This window comes from Micropterus salmoides, unplaced genomic scaffold (genome assembly GCF_014851395.1).
Source record: "Micropterus salmoides isolate LMB-PRFRI ecotype aquatic unplaced genomic scaffold, ASM1485139v1 Ms_hic_scaffold_3466, whole genome shotgun sequence".
In the NCBI taxonomy this organism is placed as follows: domain Eukaryota; kingdom Metazoa; phylum Chordata; class Actinopteri; order Centrarchiformes; family Centrarchidae; genus Micropterus; species Micropterus salmoides.
Window position 1 is genome coordinate 1 of NW_024042780.1, and position 25,000 is coordinate 25,000.

General features: G+C 38.8%; 2 protein-coding genes across 8 annotated transcripts; one reads left to right on the top strand and one right to left on the bottom strand.

The window, feature by feature from the left end:
* Positions 1-719: 719 nt before the first annotated feature.
* On the bottom strand, positions 720-20,754 carry LOC119884457 (homer protein homolog 3-like). Of its 6 annotated transcripts, none has more exons than XM_038694858.1 (6): positions 20,384-20,754; positions 18,660-18,705; positions 5,502-5,658; positions 3,432-3,563; positions 2,763-2,870; positions 720-1,210 (listed from the first exon to the last, which is right to left on the bottom strand). In XM_038694858.1, exons 2-6 carry the CDS (start codon positions 18,680-18,682, stop codon positions 1,118-1,120), a joined length of 513 nt encoding a protein of 170 aa, XP_038550786.1. In that variant the 5' UTR covers positions 18,683-18,705; positions 20,384-20,754; the 3' UTR covers positions 720-1,117. The 6 variants fall into 6 exon arrangements, with proteins under 6 accessions (XP_038550786.1, XP_038550785.1, XP_038550787.1 ...); XM_038694857.1 differs by having other exon boundaries at positions 20,335-20,754; XM_038694859.1 differs by having other exon boundaries at positions 720-1,887; positions 20,335-20,754.
* A 2,232-nt stretch (positions 20,755-22,986) lies between these two features.
* LOC119884458 (probable ATP-dependent RNA helicase DDX49) lies at positions 22,987-24,810 on the top strand (the record flags this gene model as incomplete). 2 transcript variants are annotated; one of them, XM_038694864.1, is given in 4 exon segments in its annotated part: positions 22,987-23,094; positions 23,312-23,657; positions 24,316-24,439; positions 24,725-24,810. In XM_038694864.1, coding segments are annotated over 3 exon segments (325 nt in total), but the record flags the coding sequence as incomplete, so codon positions are not given.
* Positions 24,811-25,000: the final 190 nt, after the last annotated feature.

Genomic DNA, 25,000 nt, shown 5'->3' on the forward strand with positions numbered 1-25,000 from the left:
ATAACATGACCATGTATTTGTGGAAAGCAACAGTACACATAATTTGGTATGTAAAAGCCTTAACGTAGCTTTTAACTGGCATTACAGCCACACTGGGGCAGCCATCAATAGTGGTCAATAGTTCATTCATACAATAACCTCACGTACTCACACTCCATAACAGCTTTGATTAGGGTACTATTTCTGTATTACACAGGTTCAGACAGTCAGCAGTATGGTGTTTTACACTGTGCAGCGGTGAGTTAGAAGATGTGATAATAACCACAACAACACCTCCACACTGCTCTCAGTTTACTGCACGAAACAAAATCAATGACTGCTGTCTCATGTACAAATCACTAGAGGATGTTCCTCGCCTGGGTCTGACGTCACTGCAGCTGTATTTAGGTGATGTTTCTTGTTTCTGTGTGTGCGTGTGCGTGTGCGTGCATGCACTTGATTTATCGATTTAGCATGTATGAATGCATGATGGGATGTAAGAATGTAACACCTCTGCCTGCTGTTCTGTCACTGACACTGACCTGTGTGTGGAGACACACATATACTGCAGTCATGACTTCAGGTGCTCCTACTTCAATTCCTCAGAGACACATTAATTAATTAATTTATTTATTTATTTATTTATTGTCTTCCTTTTATATATTTTTTAAACATAAGAATACCAGTATGTTTGTTTACTGTGCAGGAAATCTTGCCAGCCAAAGCAGAGGCATGCAGGAGCAAGTATACAGTATTTATTAGCAAAAAGAAAGCTACAGATATTAGAGTGATCAAAAGAGTAACTTAAGTTTGAACACATTAAAACTGAATCACAGACGAACAGACACTAATTAAATTAAGTTTAATGATCGAAGGTAAATCAGGGGGACATTACTGATCAAAGTTGCCCTTTGACCTCCTTCTGTGCAGCTCAGTCCAGGATCAATGCTCCCATGGCCTCGATGGAAACAATATTTAATAGAACTTTAACATTAAATGTCAGCTTGTTTGATGGAATATTGTTCAATTTTTCCACTGGACTTCTTGTGCCGTTGACCTTCTCGGTATTGATGCTCTGTTTTGTCGTATCATTTCTCTCTGCCTCGCCAAATAAACAGACAAGACAAACCATCAGCTCTTATCTGAGTGTCTCAGAGCTGGGGACACAGTTGGCAGCGTGACTCTGCAGTCTCTCAGACCTGCTGAGTGGCTCCTTGTTTGGACTTCTACACTGTGCAACTCACACACACAGAGTTTAGCCTGTTATGAATTCATGTCACCACAACAACCAACACACTCACTGATGATACGTGGCAGGCCTACTAAATAAACAAGATTAGTAGAGCCAAACTGAAGCAAAAGTTGAGTCATCATGTGACACTGCCATGTGTTGACTTTTGGGACACTGCCCTCCATGTTTGATCACAGCCACCCAAACAGAGTGTGTACTACTTGTGTTGTAAATGTCAGAAGAGCTGTCCCATTAAAAATACGTGTCCTATAATCTACTTGTGGAAAAAAGGTGAAGGACGAAAAGTTTCCACTGCATGCGAGCTTTCACTTCTCCAGCTGGTCCTCAGTGTTATCAAGTCCACCAAGAAATCACAGACCGCGGCAGGATAAAAGCTGGCCATTGTCCTTTCAGCAGCAGCCAGATTCACTTCAATTATTGATGATTCAGCTCCCCTCTCTCTGTCCCCACATCTCCTTTCTTTCCTCCCCATTCTCCTGAGCCCTCCTTCTTCTTCCTTTCAGTCCCAGCCATTACTGCCCCTCCAAACACCTTCAGAGCTCGCATCTCTTTCTGCTTCCCATCTCCATTTGTCATGCATGAAATCTTTTAATGGGGTTAACCAATGCGAGAATAATGGAGCCGCCAGATGGACATCCGTCTAATCCCTCATGCTTCTGTGTATGTTTAAAATAGAAACAAAGGCACTGAGTTCATTGGGATATTACTGCTCCGCTCTGTCGTATTGGCCTGGGGGTTACAGAGACCAGTGTATCACTTCAAGGTCACAGGTTCAGTTTCTCCAACCTGAACTTCTTATTTAAAGGCAGACTTTACTTAGACTTTTCTTCTAAAGTCTCATTAGCGAACACTTGCACTGTAAGCTTTTGAAAATTTATTTATGGTATAAAACCAGTGGTTTTTAAAATTATTACCAGCAGTAGCAGTTCCCTTGACTGCACAAATAGTTGCAGTCAAGAGGTAGAGGTTATTTTGCTCCTTATATAAGTTGGAATGACACTATCCTCCATGCAGATAGTTGGGGTTCTTTTTGCTGAGGTTTGGAAATCTCTGCCACTTGAGACTCCCACCACCCCAATATACTGGAGGTAAATGGAGCTTATCTGTGGTGCTCAAAGCATCTCAAAACTTAATTTAAGAAATTCAACAGCAATGTGTCTTTCCAGAAACAATGTCCTGACTCCTTAGTATAAGAAGGACTGTTTTCAGGATAGTTTTTCCTTTCAGAAGAAAATAGTTCCTTACAATAACTGTTAGCTATGAGGTCTATGGAAAGTAGGTTTTGAGATGAAAAGTGTAATGTAAATATTCCCTTATCACTTAATTATTTTGGCTGATTAGAGCTCGGCATTTACAGAGCATAATAATTGATTGACTGCTTTGATATTTTTTTCAGATCTGTTGTTTATTATTTTGATTATATTGAGTATATGGAGTTTCCATTTTCTACCTGGGAGATCAGCCAAAATAACTAAGAAAACTGGTATGGGTAGCCAAACGAGTGCTTTAAGAAAGTAGAGCAGCGCTTTACCTCTGGAGCTGCAATGTTGAGCGCAGGGTTGGCCAGCTCAAACCTCTCCTGAGATTTCTCTCTGGCCAGACGGGCTGCCTCCTTTACCTCCTTAAACTGATCTGCAAACTGCAGGTGCAGGAAAAGAAGAGACAGAAGTCAGACAAGATAACCTGAAAACTCAGACACATCATATCACATCATCCCTAAATTACTGTTTCAGATCATCCTTTGGTACTCAGTAAACATGTATTCTGGGGTAAAAGAATATTTGTTCCACTTCAGGTGCTGTGACTTCTGACCTCTTTTTGTGCTTTATTTGTACTTTTAATGCAGTAATTTAAACTTACTTTGCACTCATTCTTGATGACAGCTCAAGTTAAATTGCAAATTAAAATTTAAATCTTTGAGATAAATAAATATTATAAGAGGAAATGTATGAAAATCTGCATCATGGTGAGGTAAAAATAAATTGTATTTCCATATGTACACTGTAGACGTAATTCTGCTGAATTTGACACTGACAGAATCTGTATAAAAGAGGAATTGAAAATGGGGCCACAGTCCCCTCTTGCTCCCATTGTCTATCTTTTTCCCCATAACCCTCTTTGTGTCATATCTACTAAATGAAAGACTCTTTGAAGTATTTTGTTTGAATGTTGCCGTGGTGTGTGTGCTAGTGGTGTTTACCTGCTGCAGCTGCTGCTCTGTGGAAAAGCCCAGGCCATAGACGGTGTTGGCCCGGCTGTCGGCCCACTGGCCAAACTTCTGGGAGGTTTTGGTGAAGGTCATGTTGGGGGTGATGGTGCTGTTGATGATGGCCTTGTGGGAAAAAAAAAATTATTAAATACCATGAAACACAAAAGTAGATAAACTATCCAAGTAGGAAAAATGGGACACGACATGATCCTGCAAATAAATACAGAAGATATATAAATAACTTCTTGCTATAAAGAAAAGCTCATTCTTTCACTGGAACACATTTATTATTCATATTTCAATTGCTGCACTTGCATGGACTTGTATGCATTTATTAAGCTACGTGCTAAAAAAGCCTGTTTTCAAAAGGTCATTTTCTTTGACAAAGAATTAACAATATCCAGAACCAACAAAAAGAACATTAATAATTTCTGTCACCTTTAAATGTCAACTTCATTCCAGCCCACTGTTAATTTTCATTTGTATCTACTTGACCGGCAAATATGCTGATTTTCATCTGATTATCAAGCGGGCAACTATTCACTATGTAGCAGCTCATTACAGTGAACAGGGTGCTGTTGGCTTGGAGTTCTATGGTTTTCTTTAGGATTGTTCATTAGAAAAAATAAACAGCATGGGAACATTAACCACATGTCACATTTAGATCATATAGTCTTTAAAATCTAAAACATTTGCAGGTTTGTAACTTACAGTTAAAAAAAACATTATGGAGGACTACTGGAGACCTATGGTTGCAAATAAAGACAAAATATCTAACAACCAGGCTAGAGAAAGAGCTATGGGAAAAAGCTTGTTGTGGTGTGCGATCTATTCAGTAACACTCTCAAGTGAACAGTCTGATTAGGTGAATTTGTTGCCAAATGCAGATTTCTTTGGTCTCTTCTCCAAAAGCCTCAAGTCTCAGTGCGGTAAATTGGCAGAATTGGCTGATAACTACAAAGCGCAGCATTTTCTCTGAGTTTTATTTAGTCGCTAACAAGATATGTGTGTGTTATAAATATTCTGCTGACAATGTGCAACTCTGACCAATGCATCCCCACCCATGACAGCCACAACCAAATGGAAAACAGATTTATTTCCCTTCATTTTAAGCATCTTGGGATGGGCTGCACAGAGTGGGCTAAATAAAATGCAAGTCAGGAGGATATGATACTACACAAATGAAGAGTCCCTACACTTATATAATACTAATACCATATGAGGAAAATATTATTAACGTACTGCTGAGTGCAACAAGGTGCATATTGCTACAGAAGTTCAATTAAAGCTTGATTAGATTTTTCCTGCAGTCCCACTGCATCTTGTGCTGGTTTTCTTTGATAGAAACCCAATCAAAAAATATATCAAGTTTGTTAAATAGACCAACTTAGGATCAATCAATGCTGGAAAAGACTTGAAAATGTGGTTTAAAGAACAATTTATTAGTCTCCTACTTAACATTTTTCCTCTTAAAATAAATTTAAGCAGAATAACTTTTGTGCCTTGACCTGCTAGAAATGCTATATAACAATATGTGTATGTTCTGTGGCTTCCAGTGAAGAAATGGTAAATGGTCTGTATGGCGCCTTTCTAGTCTTCTGACCACTCAAAACGCTTTTACACTACATCACATTCACACACTGAGCTTAAGGGATGGGCTCAGAAAGGAAACTAACATTCACACACAAATGGAACAGGGGAAATTCGGGGTTCAGTATCTTGCCCAAGGACATGCAGTCTGGAGGTGCCGGGAATTGAACCGCCGATCTTCCAATTACCCATTCTACCTCCTGAACCACAGTCGCCCCAGTTAGAAAGTCTGCTGCAACAACTCCAGGCTGTTAGTTTCTGACAAGTGAAAAGTTTCATCCCCACTACCTTTGACACCAACTGGCTTTTTCTGACCTTTCCTTGCCTTCGGTCTTCTTCTGTCTCCTATAACAGCTCACGAGTCTCTGGCCTGCACATCCACTATTACAAATGTCCGTGTGTGATGTAAACGTATGATGTAGCATGTATGCATGTGTATCTGGGTAGTCATATGTGTGGTGGGGTCCCAACCTTAGTCCCGCCCACACTGATGATGCGGTACACGGTGCGGCTGGCATCATAGAAGAAGGAGACTGTGACGGCGTGTTTGCTGGCTGGTAGCCAGTTGCGTTTGGTGGCTGGATCAATCTGGAAGACATGAGCTCTGGCACTGAAGATGGGCTGCTCCCTTTAAAACACAAAAAACAGAACTTATTAACTTCTTGTTACAGATGATTTAGTGACACATTCATTTACAAAATACTATGGCATATATCCAGGCAGGTAGGATCTTCTGCCGTGAAGGCACCATGTTTTCAAAAGAAGGACTTACTCTGTAGAAGAAAAGGAGTTGGTATAGTGTTAGTTGGCTAGTATTTCTCTGAAATATATTTGAATTAATTACATTTTCATAGTCGGAGTTAATAAACAAATTATAATACATTTTTCAACTGTTCGGTGTACCCCTACCCTCCGTGCACTTACTGTACAATACTACAAACAACTATGGAATAACATCAAACTGCACACTATAAACACATACACTGTCTAAACAAGATACACTCATAAATATCTAGAATATAATTTCTAAGAACTTAAAAACTTAAAAAATAGGCCTAAAAAGAGACTAGCATGTTGTTTTAGGTAAGACAGAACCTTAAAATTAACACAGTGGTGATTTATTTTACCAGACTAGGTTAATATACAAAAGATACTTATAGAATAAAAAGAAGTTCCCATAACATGGGAACACGAGCGTAAGCTTTAAGAACAATGCTTTTAGAGTGTACCTACTTTGTTTAAATGGTATGTATCATTTTGTAACAGCACATGTCACTTTTTAAAGGAAGTCAATAAATCTCTTTTCTGGCTGAACGCTTCTTTTGTCACGCAGCTCTGTCACAAACAGTGATTTTTAAGGGAGATAAACACATCTGTCTGCATGTGACAGTCCTCACTGATCCAGTTTCTCCACAGAGAATATAAAAATGACCAAGACAACAGTTTCAGACTTTAATTCCAGGTCTACTGCAAACTCTATAATCTCTATTAATCATTATTTGTACACTGATTGTACACTGAAGGGGTAGTTTAAAATCACAAAATAACCTTTTCTTTTACCTCTATCTGTGTCTGTATTTGCAGAGATTTTGAGACATTCTTCACTGAAACTTACTGTATGATCTCACATTAAACAACACAAGTGGATGGAAATCTGTTTCTGGAGCTCAAAGAAATTAAAAATGATGACTCAACAACTCAACAGCAACATGTCCTTCCAGAAATAATGTACCACTTTCTCCCAAATAATCCACAGCTAATATGATAATTTACAATTTTCATATCATGATTTTAGAACTAAAAATTTTTTTTTTTTGTGGATAATCCTGAATCAACCGGATGCAGGTTGATTGTTCAAGTTGCAGCACAACTTCCAACAAAAAGAAACATAGCGATTTGTTTTGTGCGCTCTCAAATCTCATCAATAAACTTCCATAATATTTGCTTTATTCATTCTGCAGTATTTACAGCATGTACATAAATATATTTTGGATGGCATAATTTTTCAGAAAAAGCAATTTTAGTTAATAAGCTTTCATGAGCTGCTCTATGAAAAGGCAATGCAATGCATTACTTACACATGTATTCTAGAAAAATGGCATCAGACATGTTGATCAAAGCCAAAAGGCTAAAACATCTGTACCATCATTAAAATTAACTGAATCACTGAGTGCAAAGCATCGACACTTTGGGACTCAACTCTTCCACTGATGGTGGATAAGGCTATAAATAGGGACACATATACTCCCAATTTCCAAATGTGATTGTGTTTTTCAAGGACCTCGAGGTCATGATGCTCTCTGTATAATGAGGCTATTGGTGCAAATGAAGCTGAAGATCTGCTAACCGCTAGCAGTCCAATTAGCCATCCTGCTCTCTTTGAAGAACCATACACTCATTGTGGGGACTAAACATGGATAGAGGCTCACAGAACGATGAAGGACTACGCAGGCACTTTAGTGAATTCATGGAACATTACTCAGTTAATAGAGTTTGCATAATGTTAATGTATGCAATGAGCAGTTCCCCTCTCAAGTCAATTACATACTGACATTAATGAGGATAATGTGCGCTGGGAGAAGGGTCTGTTCTTTGTCTAAGACAGAGAAATAACCATTTATATAGGTCAGTGCTGGCTATATGAAGCTTTGTTCCCACTGGATTTGGTTAGAAATTGCTTTACATTTGCATACAAACAATAGTTATTATTGTTACAGTACAGATTGAAGCTACAATTCACAATAGACAAAAGCAGCACAGACAAAGAAGCAGATTCAGGTCCTGTATGGCAGCAGCTAGAAATATCTCTAACTCAATACACAAATATGGGTCTAAGTTAACTGAACAATAAGGAGTCACCAGACAAAAATGGCAGAAATGAAGAGCAAACTACTACTAATTTGTGATACACTTGTCTCTTAATTTGATTTGTTGAATTTGATTTGATTAAAATATTATAAAATGCCCTCTCAATTCCTCACAGGAGTTATAGAAGTACAGTTGACTGGTTGCTGCCACATAAAAGGGATTTCTATGAAAGTTGGTCAAGGTAACAGACACAGAAAGCATGAGGTCACAAAATAAACTGATTTGTTAAATCTCAAAGTATACAAGACAACAAATTCTGGTCAAAGTTAAAGAAAATATATTTTCGTTCATTTATAATCATTAGGTTGATCTTGTGAGACTTGCAAGCTAGTAATAACTAGCTTGGGCTATCTATGGCTACTGCATTTAGCCTTATCCTATTGGTTCAGTGCTACCAAGTGTTAGTTACAAGTTTCTTAATGCTTAGAAAGTTACTTTAAGCCCTGTGAGCTCTTTCACAGCAGATATTTTAACATGTTTAGCAGGAAATCAATCAATAACACTGATAATGGCTACATTCCATTTGAATGTGCCAGTTCCAGTGTCCAGCTATAGATTAACTGGCTCTCTGTCACGGCTAACTAGGACACTTAAATGGATAAAAGCCATTATTAACTTCCTTTACACCTGTGCTTTTCTCTCTACAAGCTAAATTGTCTGTCAATAAACAACCGTCAACAGCAAGCTGCCAAACTGCTTTTAAATGATAATGGTGTTGTAATTAACATCCTGCTGTTGCAATGCATTTGTTTCTATTATAGTAGTAAAAGAATACAGTTTTGTGTCAGCTATGTGTCTCTTTCTGTAAATCTTAGAACACTGCATGCAATATTTTGCAGTTGGTTTTTAGGGCTTTTAAACCTGAAACACCAACTGCTTTGCAAACTTTACTAAATGCTTTGCATGGCAACTTGTTGATTTGTTCTCTGTGGAAAACGTTGCCACTGCAGAACTGTTATTTCTACCTGTTACTTCAAACAGTTACAGACAGGGCATCTGTAGGGCAACATGAATGTTACTTCCAAGCAGTCAATTACTGCATGTAATTTCCCAGCTTGAGCATTTATGTGTATGAGTTACTATCTCTATCACCTTTAACAGCCACTGTGCAATTGCCCTTGAGCAAGGCCATTTTGGCACTAATTTATCAAGTAAAAATATTACGTGGCTAGCATGTGTGTATTTCTATGAAGGAGCAAAGCCATTTTAGTAAGAAAGATATTGTAACAAAGCTTTTCAGGTAGGAGTGTTTTATTTAAGGTTTGTGGTAAACCTCAATATTTATTTCACTGTCAGGAGGTAACATCCTGCTCAAAACATCAGACACGAATCAGCACCATGAAAGTACTTAATTACACTCAATAAAAATAGTTGTCTGGCTGCATGACTGATAACCCGGGCATTAAAGGCTGTAAGCCCAAATAAATAGGAATTAACATCAAAGTAAAATAGTTCATGTTCTCATCTTAATGAGAACTGATGACTGACCGCTCATCAGCTCCCAGCCGTCACAGCGGATCACACAGAAATTAATGTCCCGTCATTCATTTGGCCCATCTTCACGTTGCTCTGTGAAAAGCACATCAAGCTAATCAGCTCAGACAAGATGCATTGCGCCGAGGTTTGATGATTTGAGCAGATTAAAACTGGATAAAATTTCTCCTGAGCTGAGGGAGAGCTAACCCAGCACAGCAGCTTGACAGTCTCAGAAGCCTTGCCTAAACTAATGCGATGCAATAGAGAGGAGTGGAATCAGATGTGGCATAGCGTCTTGTACTTTACACATACCCTATCCAATTAACTGTGTAACTCTTAATTAAACCCGGTGTTGCACGATTAAACCCTGCATGACTGGGTAGAAGAAGGCAGCCATTCAAATCTGACAACCTGAAGAGCTGTCATTAAAGAAGTGGAGACAAGGGAAATGTTAAACTCATGTTTCTTGTCCAACCCCACAGGAAGTTTCCAGATTTATGTCTAATGATAGAGCAAGATCCGATCTGAATCTGGGCAGTAACTTCAATAACGTAGCTAAGTGAAGTAGCAAAACCACCATGTAAAAATGCTATATAAAAATGCAATATTTCACTCTGAAATGTAGTGTAATTATAAAGTACCTCTAATTTGTACTCAAGTATAGTACAGTGATCAATTACTTATATGGATAAAAAGCTTGGGACAAAATCATTCCTGTACAAATGGTTGTTAAAATAATTTGTAGTAATCAATAGTAATCAATTAGTCCACATACATTGTTCATTTTGGGTCTTGTCATATGTGAGAACATATGGGGGAAAAATTCAGAATATTTTATCAATACGTTTGTTTTCAAATTCTGCTACGAGTTCATGCTTAGCCTGCAGCTTATTTTCAGATCTCAGTCCTCTCTACTGTTCTACTGTACAGTGTATTTAAATTAGACACAGTACAGAAATTTACTTACACAGTACAGTACAGTAATCTGAAAAGCATTTGAAATAGCTGTATTGTATTTTCAAACCGTCAGTATATTTCAGTAAATAGCGAAGCCGTTTGTTTCATTCCTTTACATTCATGTAATAATTATCTGCTTATAATGATCAGTTTGAACCAAACAGGCCTAATCCAGTAAGGGGTCATCTGAATTAATTGTTGTTAATCTATTCCAGTTCAAGTATATATCCATCCACCTCCGTCAAACTGTACACACCCCATGCATGAGTAGAGGCAGAACTGTGTTCACATTACAGCTCAGTAATTAAAGGGGTCAAAAACATGACAACATGTTGCCTGAGGTGTAAACTGATTTCAGGACTGAGAATTGAAACTACAGTGTCTTTGTATGGGTTACAGCCTCTTAGTGGGTCCTATGGGGAGGCTGATACTAAAGGTTTAATATATTATGGGGAAAGAAGATTTAACCAGAAATAACTAAAATCTGCTGAAAATGTGTTGCTAAGAGTGGCAGCTACAGGCAGAAACACAACATTTTTTAGTCATTTAAGTTATTTTTAAATGATGTGTGCATATTTTCATTTAATTTCAGATAATTTTGGCCAAGATACTTGTACAATAGAAATTTCTTCACTCACAAATCATTCAGGTTAACAGTACTATTAAAGAATTATAAAGACAATAACAAGCCATAACTTATTTATATAGTGCTACATTCTGTGAGAACATATACTGTATAGACTTTATCTATCAAGGGAAATGTGGGAGGTGTTTGATTATTAGAAAAACAAAAAGGTCAGATGTTTGAGACACCCATCGCACATGTGTGTCACCCAACTTTTTCAAACTGAATTCCTCCTTGCTCTTTCAGTGTATATCATTTTACATATGGATTAGCGAGTAACAATCTTTAATTATTATCTTATCATATGTTTATTTAATTAATTATTGTTTATTATAATTTATCAATATGCTCAATTTTTTTTTCATTTATCAATCAATCATTTGGTCTACAGACAGATACAGATACTACAGTCAGAAAATAGTGATGTTTTGTCCAACCAACACTCAAAAACTTAAAGAAATCCAGTTAATCACATTAGACAGAAGAACAGCAGCAAATCCTTTCAACTGAGAAGCTGGGACTCAGTAAAGTCTGCCATCTCGCTTGAAAAATGTAGTCCATTATCAAAAATAATTTTCTCTTTAATTTCTACTTCTCTCCTTTCTAGTAGGATTACCAGCTAAAAAGAGAAAATATTAAATAAACTATTGTCTAAATTTGTATTGGCAAAAGCGCCTAAACTAAAGATGTGAAAAACCTGGGAAGCTTTTGAGAGCTGGTTTTGTTTGGGAAACAGCATGTTCTGAAAACTACCTTTTCATTTAGAGCTTGTGCATTATCTTTTTAGCTTGTGCATTATCTTTTTATTTGTATTCAGGGTCAAAGTGGAACAGACAGAAAAAGCCAGACAGACAAAACCTGTGAGACTCAGGAGAGAAAGTTCTGCAGGGACCAGCAGAAAGGCCCGCAGGGGAACTGGGCTGAATCCTGAAGTGTGGTTCAAACCTCTATGGGCACAACCAGTTTTCATGCCTTTCTGGGACATTTTATCTTCACTTCTGCACGACTTTGTATTCATGCACCGCACAAGTCTGCAGAGGTCTGTCGCAGGGGACTGTCACTGCTAGATCATCTGATGGTTTAGATGTGGTACCAACTGACGAATTTAAAACTACACTTTCCCTCCGAAGAACTTCTGAAGTTTGCCTTAAGAAACAGTCATTTCATATTTTGCCATTATCAGAGAATTTTAAGCTAAATGTGAGCTGATGGCTTTAGGTTTTCTTTAATCCAATAACAATCCTCTACGTTCCCCATCAAAGCACAGCAATGACACCAGATAGAGGAGTCATGCAGCCCTAAGGCCAGCAGCTACACTCCACCTTCATGATAAATTAATTGCAGTGAAGCATTTAGATGCATTTTGAGGTTATGGGTCTACATGCAGGATGAGAGATCTGATGAAATGTCGGACTGGGCCGAACAAACAACACCCCTCCCCCTTCAGTCTATCTCGTGGAGAGGCTTCTGCTGAGCATGCAAGCTCTGTCTCAGCTTCAGATTCATACAGATGAAATAGTACTCTCAGGGACAGGAACACATTACAACGGTATTTGGCTGCTTCCCGCAGCAAAGGCCATAAACAGAGGAACTTCTATGATAGCTCCATCTGGAGCTGGAATCACGAGGGCTGAGTTTTCTACAGGGAGGCGTCAGAGAACAAAACGATTTAAACACTACACTTCCTCTGGCCTATGTGGCTGCATACAGAGCAGGATTTCATGCTCAGTTTCAAATTACTGCTCAAACATCTTTGATAAAGGGTATTACCTCCTGTGGAATAGGAATCACATCTCATATAGATATAAACTGTCAGTGATGTAGGAAAGACACGAGTCATCAAGACAACTAGTTTGAATCTACAACTACACATTGAAAGGATGCTATTGTTCAATACTATTCTCTTTACTTTTGTACAAACATTTGTTTAAACATATTCTGCCTTCAAGTTCTGCAGTCATGTTAAATATCAAAATTAGGAGTGCGAGGTCACATAAATGAGTCAACAAAGTGGGAAATATATGTTGAAAATTTTATAATATAAAGCTAAAGGTCAGCATTATGGCTGCAAATAATTACTTTTTAATTATTTTCATGATAGATTATTTTCTCAATAAATTGAGAAAAATCGCCATCACTACTAAAGCCCAAGCTAAAATCATAAAATTGCTTTTTTTCCAAAACCGACAAAAGCGCAGTTACCTTGAAATGAAACAGAGAAAAGCAGCAAATCCAGAATCTGGAACTGGGGAATGTTAGTCATGTTTGATGGTGAAGGATTAATCAATTATCAAAATAGTTGCCAATTAATTTTCTCCTCCTGCATAAATTTGGGGCAAGACCTGATTATTAGAAATCATACAAAACGTGGTTGACCAGAATAAACCCAAACAGAAAGCAAGCACAAACGCTGGTAGCAGTGTACTTCTATAACAACCGTGGTCAAAAAGTGTCCCTGCAGTTCACAATCTCTTAACTGCCTCAAAAAACACATTTCTTCTTCAATGATTATGACACGCTACATCAGAGCTGACAGGGAATCTGCTCAAATCCACTTGGGTATCACTGATATTGACACACAGACCCAAGACCCATGGCAATACAGTTTCTATCATAAATATTAATTGAAATATTTTGTCTTTATTTATATATCTTCTGGCAAGTTACTAATCCAAGGATTACAGGGGAACCAAGGAAAACTGTTTTTGAGTGGGCATTGTATGGAACATGTGAAAGAAATTTACTGAATGAGAAAACTGTCAGAAGTGGTGTGTGTAAATAAAAATAAAATCACAACACTGATTTTCTGGGGTCGCTGGTCACTCCGACAAACAAGACAATAACCAAGACCCCCCCAAGCTCTAATCACTGAACTCTCACAGACTCATTATGGCATCATCTGTGAGCGTCTGAGAGCAGGTGGGTGTGAGGGCTCTAAACACTGTGTAACAAATCGGACAGCACTGTGAAATCTTGTTCCATGCACAGACACATTTCTAATGTTAGAGGATGTGTCTAGTTGAATGAAGTGTTTTCACTCCCCGTTTATAAATAAAACTGTTCTGTTAAATCCAAATCAACATATTGTGAAGTCATTATCCCAAGTCATAAAAGAACCACAGTGCAACAAAATGTGTATAAGTAAAAGGAAAATATCATCTTGCCATGTTTTAGTTATTTCCCCTTTTTCCCCTGATGTGCAATTCCACTGTCATTGGTCATTATGCATTGTCAGGTTTCCCATAAGCAAGAGTTGCAATCTAATGGAAAATGTGCATAAAAAGGTTAAAAAAGTCAAACAGAGAGACATCAAACACTTTCAAGTGGGACCTTTGAAGTCCTTTAAAAGGATAAAATTGTCAACTGACACTTTCAACAGTGTTGCAGTGCTTCAAAACAACAGACAAAGCCCACAGTTCCTGCAGTACAGTTGCTCATGTCTCTTTTTAAATTGAATGAGACTTGATATATAAAAATTACAGTGAATACATCCATATCAGAGTTTAAATACTCTCATATATAACATTGATATCTGTATTTTTGATAAACTTACAACCGTAAATTAGGAAAATGTTCCGTGTCTCTCAGTGTAGAATATTCTAAATGTGTTTCTTATTCAGTGTCTAGTTGCCACCACACACACACACACACACACACACACACACACACACACACACACACCACCATGGTTGTGCTGTCTGAGAGCTGTGTCTTTGCCCCAAGTCATCACTTTCTAATCCTGTTTCACTGCTCTCTTGATCTCTCCTCTTAACTTCAGCACTCATTCGCCACCCTGAATCTCAGATCTTGAAACAGAAGCTGCAACCTGCTCTCTGGCCCTACAGTCAGAACCCAACAGTCTGTCTGAAGTTAAGAAAGTAGTCAAACTGCACATAGTGGAGCCTATAAGCTCTGCGGGCTGTAAACAGCTGGGGGGGGGGGGGGGGGGGGTTCACAGTTCACACTCATAACTGCAAATCACAATGCTTGCAGGAGATGTGATGGGAATGAAATGGCCTAGAGGTATGGATATCCAACTGCGATGAGTCCGAGACTCTGCAGTACTTCAGTCAAAAATGCTGTCACAAGCAGGTACCACAAATAACTTTTTCATATTATCTTTCATTCGATAACAGCAGCAACGGTTTCATGGAAATTATCCATAATAATCTGCGAAACCCCTATATGATCTGTTCATTTTACTCAGTTAATTTTACTGATTAAATTGCATTGTGTTACCACAGATTAGTGTTTAGAGAAAGAGGGGGGGAAATGACAACTGATTGTGATTGGTCTGAAAAGTCCTCAGTAGTAAAAATAAAACATTACTCCCACTGAAAGAAAACTTTATATGCTCACAATCTAAATATACTGTTTATCTAAAGGTCAAGAAGGACCTTGTAAACCCTGTGACTGAAACAATTGGTCTCATCAATGATCAATTTAAGTCACTTATCAAGCAAAAAGGCCAAACCTTGGCAGGTTCCAGCTGAAAATGTGAGGATTTGCTGCTTTCCCTTGTTTTATATAAAATTGTGTATTTATTTTTCATTAGTTCCTCAGGTATAGGATAGGTTCACCTTTGCAAGTCTGTCTTAAATACATGTTTATCCATACTGAGTAGGAAGAGATCCCATCCTAATAAGATTTTCATCTAAGTGATGGGGGGCAAAATCTACAGTCCTTGTTCTGTGAAAAAATTGATTTGAAAGTTTCAGTTAATACAAAGCTTCTGTCAGACTTAGTCATATCAAGTGGAAGTTACAGTCTTTTTGGCACAAAAGTTTCTCTTCTTGTTTCCATAGACAGTGTTTCCTTGATGAGCTGCTGCACAAGCACATTAATGCCAAGAGGGAATATTGTACTAAAAAGATTAACTTTGGAAGATAACTATTTGATTTGAGAGTCAGACTGCTGTACTTTGAAATTCATTTCTGCACAGAACAAGGACTGTGGATTTTGTCTCCCATCACTTACATCTAAATCACTTAAGGGATCCCTTCATGGCCAGTAAGGACAAGAGGAACAATTACAACGACTATTACGAGTATTGTTTTATGACAGACCTAAAAAATATGAACCTATTCGTTATCTGAGCTGTAAGCTTTGCTGTCACACTTGATATGTAAAATTTTGAAGGCTGCAGATTGTCTGATGTAACTTTCGTTTATGCAACAACTCACATTATGATGAGAAGAGCAAAATCTATAGTTGAGAGGGCGAGAAGCTGCTGTCAGTATGTGCTAGAGAGGACTTTATAGAAATCTTATAACAGTTCTTCAGTAATGCTTAAGTATTCATAGAAACCCATATTCAGCCTGTCAGGTTGAACACCACGTGTTGACCCAAAAGCTTGAAAAAAGAAAAAGAAAAAGAAAAAAAAGCGTCAGCCTAGTGCTTCAGCAGAGTATAATTTTTTTAACATCTGCGCGTAAAGACACAAAAAACTGGAACTCTGCTTTGGTGTTTCAGCCTCAGGGGATTTCAGGTTTTCCACAGACTTTTGGGGGGGGGCTTTTCTTTTTGGCCGTTTCTTTTTGTTATTTTAAAAGCATTTCTCCTTTAAAGGGTCTGCTTCTCCTGACCTCAGAGTAAGTGAGCCTCGTGTCCACATTCCTGAGCCAGCGAAAGTGTCTGGCCCAGTCCAGCAACATGACACGTTACAACTACATACCAAAATAGCATCGCCAGGGGAAATGCTAACTCATTCTGTAGCTGCTCAACAAGTCAACAAATCTGCAGCACAACATATACGCTCTGCCAATGTTTTTTATGCCGGCTTTGGAGTAAAACAAGGATTATGGTTGTCAGTTTCTCAGAAGATTTTGACCCTTACACTACACTACACGACCAAAAGCCCGAAACGTGAGCTCTGGTCGTGTTCAATGACAGCACAGCACTTCACTTATCTAGAGGTCAGGTCCTCTTGCAGGCGCCTGACTGATAAGTTACTGCTGTCTCACACTGTGATGGTACACAAAGCAGGAGTGTTTTCTGAATTCAAGATATGATGGTCAGGGAGAGACACGTTAACAGAGACGATATTCCGGCAACACTGTCATTCGCATTCGTGCCAAATAAAACACAATGAAATAAACTTGTGAGCCAAGATGACTCCAAAACAGCAATTAAGAAGCCTTTCTACCTGCATAACGGCTGGTTTCCCAGTCGGAGGACGCAAACACTGAACAGTTTTTATAGTGTAATGCTGCAGATTAACTGATTATGGTGAAGCTGAAACCAAAGTATAGACGTCCTCTGTGTTGTAGAGGTAGGCTGAACAGTGATGTCAAGTTAGATTTCAACAGTAAATGAGATGATATGGGCACAGTTATCACCCCCTCCCATATGACTCCTCTGTAATTATGCAGATAGATGATCATACTGTGACCTACCTTGCACCCTGCATTTCAACAGCTGTAGTAACTGGATATACTGCAAGCTGTATTATATGTTTCGGGGGTTAAGAGAATAGTTCGACATTTTTGGATAATCTTATATTCATTTTCTTTCTGAGTTACATGAAAGGACTGATACCACTCTGCTGTCTGTGTGCTTGGTGTGGAGGTAGAGCCAGGAGTATGCCAGAACAGTAAAAAAAATTTGGCATTAAATACAAAACCTGAACTGAAAAAGGAAACACTGGTATTGAAACACTTTGGACAGAGCCATTTGCTAGCTGTTTCCCCCTACAGTTCTTCCTGGGCTAATCTAAGCTATTCATCTCCTAGCTTTAACGCTATAATATTACTAAATGCTTGGGAATAAGAGTGGTAGATAATAAGTGGCATCTTTATCTCTCAAAATGTTGAACCATAATTTTAGTTAATGTGATACTCCATATTTTGAGTTTCAAACACTGAATGGCTTAAAAGGAGGCTATAACATGCATTTCACAGTACACAATGGCTGTGGTTAGCTTGAACTTGACTCAGTTGAAGTATTTCTATGTCTCTTGAGGATTTCCATTTTTATCCACTGTTTTACACCTCTACATATCTCTGGCAGCTGTACTTACTTTGAAAATCAAGGTTCGACATGCAAAACATAACTATAACTTTAAAACATGATGCACTATTACAGAGTTTAAACAATCCAACAGTATATGGAGCAGTCGAGCTGCAAAGGAGCAACTGACAGGAGGACGATATGATGGAAGAGACAATCGGAAACTACAACAAGAGGAGTAGAGCATACTGACAACATCGGCACACAAGTGCATTAAAGATCCACTCTGTGAATCAGATCTTACAGTTAAAAGTACAGAACAAACTTCCATAGATAGTGAGAAGAGGATAAACATGGGGATGAGGGTGGATTTGGTTCAGAGGCAAATAAATGTTTGATGAAGTAGGGATGGGCGGAATCATCCCCAAAGTATGAACAGTAAAGATGCTTATGTTGTATTCCTGAATATCAAACCAGAGCCAAAAGCATGAACACACAAAAGTATAAATGTTGACTTTTATATTAAAAGCTGCCTTATCCTGGAAATTTATTGTGATTTCTATATTAACATTTGGCAAATTTAGCTAAATAACATCTATATTCAGAACAAGTGATAAATTATGCTGATGAATGGTTCAGGTATCACTCATCAGATGCTCAGGGTTATTTGGGAAGAGATCAAAAACTAAACTTGAGTTATCATCGCCCATCCCTGCCATGCAGAGCCACAACACAGACATGACGTATGTTTGTACCTCTCTCGATGTAGCGGGAACATTTTACAGCTCGCAGACAACTCCTCTGCAGCAGAACAAGAAGAAAGAGTTACACAATGAAATAAATTACCTGTGGACCTTGTCGGCATTTAGTGACATTTATTTAATATAGCTGCTGATACAAGTGCTAATTCAATAATGACATTTTTCTACACAGTGCAGCTACACAGGGAATACCTGAGTTTGAAAACTTAAACTCAATTTAGGTCAAATGTGCTTAACATAAAGAGAAAGGAACCTTAATCACTGCACTGATTTCATTGACAAAACAAACTATACAAATATCGTAAATAGCTCTTTCAAATATTAAAACACTAATCAGTTAATACACTTTCAAAACACACTCATCACAATTCCACTAAAAATGGAGCCTTAAAATACAAGTCACACTAACACTTCCTCATTAACACAAACAAATACAGACCCAAATACTGTGTGGGTCAAGGAGGCCGTCTGAGTCCAGAGGCCCTTCAAATGTGATCAAGAAATGCTGCTTTTAATGCACAAATTTGGTGACACCTCTGGTGAATCATTTGCATCATTTAGCGTCCCTTAATCAACTGCACAGTGTTAATTTATTTAAAAGTGCATTCAGGTGGTCCTCTTTAACTCTGAAAATATGACAGGGCCTCTTTGAGTTTAAAAGGCATTTGTATAAATATATAATTTAACTAAATGGATGGAAAGCTACTACATGTTGTAAATAATGGAAACCACTACAACTCTGTTTATGTCAGCAGCAGCCTGTTACAGAAACACAGCCTCTTCATCAAATAACATATTCCATTTGAACAGGGACCTGCATGGGTCAGGTGATATGAAGTACTTTAAGACAAGCTGCACACAGCATGAGAGCACTTGAGCACTGAACACTCATTTTGTTTATGGGCCTGAAGTGGCTGTTAATCAAGACTCAAGAGCTGCCGGCTGCCTCTTCTATCAAGAGATGTGCAGGCTCCTGTCTCAGTGTGTATGGTAGCCCTACGACTAAATCTAGAATTTCTTCCAGAGGTCCTTCAAACCTTGCCTTTGGACTAAGTGATTTAACTCTAACTGAGCGTCTAGTCATCACAGAGGGATGATGCAGAGCTAATGTCTGGTCCGAGCTCTGACAGTGTAAATGCATTAAACAAATGCCGTCATACCATTGTTTTAGGACTGCTGTCAAAGTCCCAGCATTCTTGCTGGATTGCAGATCTTATACAGCAGGTCTCCGTGGGCGCTGACGTGCCAATGACATCACTTGAAAGGGCACAGCTTTCCACTGTATGACTGGTATACAGTTTTAAACAAACCCTCTGTCTAACCTATAAAGAGATAAATGTAAAGCGGCCGCGATCTCTCATCATGTGAATTACACCTTCCTGCGGTCACAACTGTAGTTGCGGTGTAAACGGACTTCTGGTGGAACTGGGTCAAGCTTTACGGTTCACAAATAACACATTGTTCTCTATAAGAATGTAAACAAAGAAAACAGCGCAGTATCACATGGGAACCGATGTTAATTTTCTGATCGATTTCTCCAAAAGAGATGTTGCTGTTTAACCTGATCACCACAAAGTTCACTTTTCAAGCATTTTGCCATCAGAATAAATCACTTCCAGACAGCATGAGTGAGCGAACCGTAAATGTCAGATACAAATTTCTAACTTACTCCATGCTCCGAGGATCTGGATGCTGATTTGGGTTCAGATTCCACTCACCACTCCACTTTTTGTCCTTTTCTCCTGTCCGGCTTCTTCACCAAAAGTCCTGCTTGCAAGTTACATTTCTGGGGGAAGACAAATCACTTCCGACTCCAGATTCCACCCGTTTCCCCTGCAACAGTACTCCTCTCAAGTCAGTTGTTGTACTCCGGTCTGCCTGCCTTTCTTTGTCCGCGGGTTTCCACGACGAGCAACTCCGCGGATCTGTAGTCCCCGTGCGTAATTACGCACCGTGAACCGTTTGGCTCAGCTCTGCGAGCCCGACAGACGGAGGAATGTCGATGAAAGTCGGGCAGCAGACTGCTTTTGGCTCAAACCTCTTCCAGGACTTGTGCTGTGCTCCCCTCCCGCCTCTGTGCCAGATCACACTGGGATCCCATTCAACTCTCTCGGTGGGACCGTGGAGCCTCTTTAGCGCCATCTGATGGCCACATTGCAAACGACAAACCACCTCCCTCCTCTTTATCCATCCACTTAAATGTCAGAATGTGAAGTATAATATGTCGACATGGCCTGCAGACAGTCTTGAAAGCCCCCCCTCAGCGCATATTTTCTGCATGCACAACGCTCGAAGCATCTGAAATTAGAACAGAAGCCAAAAGGCTGTTTTAAGCTTCAGATACAGTGATCAGTCAGTTGTACACTCCTGTACCTACTGTCTGTGTTGATCTCACGTCATCAGATAATATTCAGTATAAAGCTGTTTATGAAGAGCTAAGGTAATCGAACACAATGATGGATGAAATCACATGGAAACGTCATATCTTGCTCTTGGTGGGATAGGAAAAATAAGACTGGAAATCCGATTGTAAAAATTTTCCACAAAGCTGACTGACTCACTGCACTGTACATTAAATCCCTACAGAAATATTATGCACTAATGTAATGTTTTATTCATTAGTGAGCAGAGCAAATTTCATAGCAATGATTATGTCATCAAACTGTGTGACTGTGTTCATCTTACTGAAAACCACATAATATCAGGGATAACAAACTGTAAATCTGATTCATACTGCCCAAATATGGCAGAAGATCCTTGAAATATCAAGAAAAATACATGTAAGCATTCACACACCAATGCACAAATAAAAAAATTATCAAATGATTTAAAATATACAGATTGTTTGATCATATTGGATACTGAATATTGAAATACCCTGTTAAAGTGTCAGAACCTTCCTTATAAAACTGGTGAAAACAATGCTTTAACACGTTCTCTTCACTTCATTAGGTTATACAGGCCTGGTTTGGAGCCACCACGATTTAAAATAAATCCCTTATTTGCATAAATATAGGCTGAGCATGGGAGAGCAGAGCATCTAATGCAGTGGGAATGTTACGAGAGCAGCTCCTGTGCACTAATCGTGCTGCTCAGTGGCCTGTTACAGAGATGCAGCTGACTGCTTCTCTGCTGCAGAGAGGCAACAGGGGACATCAGATCTCTGCCTTACATGCAAACAGCCCTCATGTTCATTTAGAAAGACACTACTGAGCTGGTCCAAGGCAGTTTGCAGCACAGCTGGACAGTCTGGGCAGGATGGAGCTGAACCTCCAGGCTTCTGCCTTTAACACACAGAGCATTAATCACCTCTGGCAACCCAGTGTGCACACACAGATGGGTCTCCTTGGTGAAGATTGCTCTCTTTCTCCACTCAAGCAGCAGCTGAATCAAACTCATAGTGTCTTCTTCACGCTCACAGTGGTAGGTATGACAGAAAGACAAAGACCCGCATGATGTGATAAACAAGGCATCATCTGTGCTGAAAGTAAAGTCTGGACAGAGTGTTATATCTTACATTTTACCATTTTCAAAAGAAACTGTTTTGCAATTTATCTCCTTGCCTGGACTTAAATTAATTAACTCTTAACTATTGACTTTTAGAAAAACGTGCTTTTCAAAAGGACCAGTTATTTCAGGTCATTCTGAGGAACAAGTGTTATTCAGCAAAGACTGAAGGTCATAGTTCAGAGTTAAAATCCTCAGGGGAGGCTGGAAATTCACCACAACACACATTGGTCCCATTCTGATAATCAACAAAAAAAAGGTCAAAAGGTCACTGACATTTTTGGGCTGATATGATAAAATTTTGTGAGGTAATATTAAGGCAACCACAGAAAAGGATCAGTACATAATGTTAGGATAAGAAATAAACTTATAATAAATAAACATTATTTTTTATGATATCTGTGATACATTTTTGTGGTGAGTGGTAATTTATCACGCAATTTATCATAATTTTTCATAAACAGTTTAGAAATACACATCTTATTCTTTTCTTTTTTGTTTGTGTTGTCTTTCCTGTTGTAGGTATCAGTACACATTATGGCCAATTGCTAGGCTGAACCTGCCTTATTTATGTGATGAATGATATATATACATATATTTGACTGAACTCCTGATGTGTTAAATTTAATATGTACCTTTATAATACAAAACTTGATGTTTCTAGTTCATTTTGCCCATTTTCAAGGCATGCTTTGTCCCCCATCTGGTAATATCAAACAGTGTTGTCCAACTCAGCTCTGATTGGTCCAGCTTGAGAGTAGATTAACTCTCATTCATGTAGATCACAATCACCTGAGTGACGCACGTGTTTATACATTGCTTGTTCTGCTTTGTGACGGTGGTTTGACGATGTGATTCCCGATGAAAATCTCTGTTAGAGCGAAACGCTGCTCAATTAAAATTGCTGGAAGCCATTAGTCTGGTGTGTGGTATCTTTTGTCAAATTCTTGTCATTAGCTTTTTGATCCAGCACCTGTAGAAGTGTTTTTTGGACGTGCTTAGCCTACCCCCTACACCATGTGTGTATTTTTGTTAACAGTCGTAAAAATATGTTACCAAAGTCAACGTGGATTTTATTTCAATTGATCTTTAAAAATGTCTCCAGGTCCAAAAACTTATATTTATTCTGATATTTTTAGTGTTGATGATTACGCCGTCATTTGACCTCACCGGGAGAGGGCAGCAGTCTATGGCAGCAACACGAAGGAGGAGGAAAAGACGTCAGATTGGGATGTCATCATAAAGCGACCATTGCTGTTACGCACGAGGATGATGAACTCTTTATTAAAACAAAGTGTTTCAGTGATTATTTTGTAAAACAAACTGTACAGAAGTACTAATATAGCTTTAAAAAGCGGGATAAATCAGAAATGGCCGAGTTTTCGTCACTGGGTCTCTCAGACTGGCTGGTTAAGCAGTGTAAACAGCTGGGGATCAACAAACCCACTCCTGTACAGGAGAACTGCATGCCAGCGATACTACAAGGTAAGACATCCTTTGTTAAATCTTTTGTTTAAAAACAGATCACCAGGCTCTTTAACGTTAACTGTAATGTAAATATCTTCTCGACTACCTTTGTTTGAACGGCCGAATCGGGTGTCCTGACAAGCAATGCAGATCTCCATTGAAAAATCGATCAATTTAATGGTCAGTGCTAATGGTTAAGGTAAAAACCAAAGGTAAACACCTGGAAGAAGAAACATACTTCAAATGAGCAAACACTTTTGTTCTCTCCATATAAATGAAATGTGCCGATCAGCCCTTAATTTCATATTTTATAGAACTAGTGATTACCCTGTTTTCAGCTACTCGTATAACTTACCTTGGTGCTTTGCCTCAAAATACACATTAGTGGTCGTCAACTAACTTATAAAATGTGAAAATGTTCCCCAATCTGACTGCTGTCGAATTTGCCAGAAATATCTCTAGATCAGAAGATTTTGAAAGTGGTGATCTTCAAGGAGTGTAAGTTTGTACAAACTTAAAGATAAAATACATTATCAGATTTTTTCGTGGAGTTTGGTACGGGTCACTTGATGAGGTAAGTAAGTAGGTGAAATGCTCCAAAGTCACCACAAGGCATGTAAGAGAGTAAAGCAGAACTCAGAGTAAGTAAATTAAGTTGTTGTGTGTTCCCTCCCAGGTCGGGACTGTATGGGCTGTGCTAAAACAGGAAGTGGGAAAACGGCAGCATTTGTGCTGCCAGTGCTGCAGAAGCTGTCAGAGGACCCATATGGCATCTTCTGCTTGGTGCTCACTCCCACCAGGTCAGTGCTTCAAAGTGCCAGACTCAGAGAGCAAGCTGGAAAACCCTGCTAGTCCACATTAAAACACTTACAAGAAGTTACTTGATTAGAAGCAGGAAACAAACAGAATAACATTTAGGTTACGTGACAACATAGAATAAATTCACAGTAATTGGTGACATTTCTAATAGTTGAGGGTAAGACAAGCTTTCAAGTTTTCATGTTCAACACAGGCATTTCTCAATTCAGCTCAGGAGGACAACGGAATACAAAACATTTTTCAACTCTATATGTGATGTCATGCAGGGAGCTTGCCTATCAGATTGCAGAGCAGTTTCGAGTCCTGGGGAAGCCTCTGGGTCTGAGAGACTGCATCATCGTCGGTGGAATGGGTAACTACGTACATCAGTGCATGCAGCTTTCCTTTCTGTTCATCCAGCAGCAACTACACAGCCAATAATGGCCACATGCTCTGGTGACTCAAAGCTACACAAACTGCAACCAGGGAAAACTCGCTACAGTTGCATCTTTTTCCTCTTGTTTTATGGTGCTTGTTCACAATGTGTTTACAGCTCAGGTTCA

What these genes read in the sequence shown, in the direction of transcription:
- LOC119884457 (XM_038694858.1), bottom strand. Translation starts at nt 18,682, where the DNA reads ATGTTCCCGCTACATCGAGAGAG. An exon ending in TTCCCGCTACATCGAGAGAG is followed by an intron (nt 5,659 to 18,659) that starts GTACAAACATAC and finishes TGTGTTTTAAAG; the next exon opens with GGAGCAGCCCATCTTCAGTG. An exon ending in TCAACATTGCAGCTCCAGAG is followed by an intron (nt 1,211 to 2,762) that starts GTAAAGCGCTGC and finishes TGAGTTGCACAG; the next exon opens with TGTAGAAGTCCAAACAAGGA.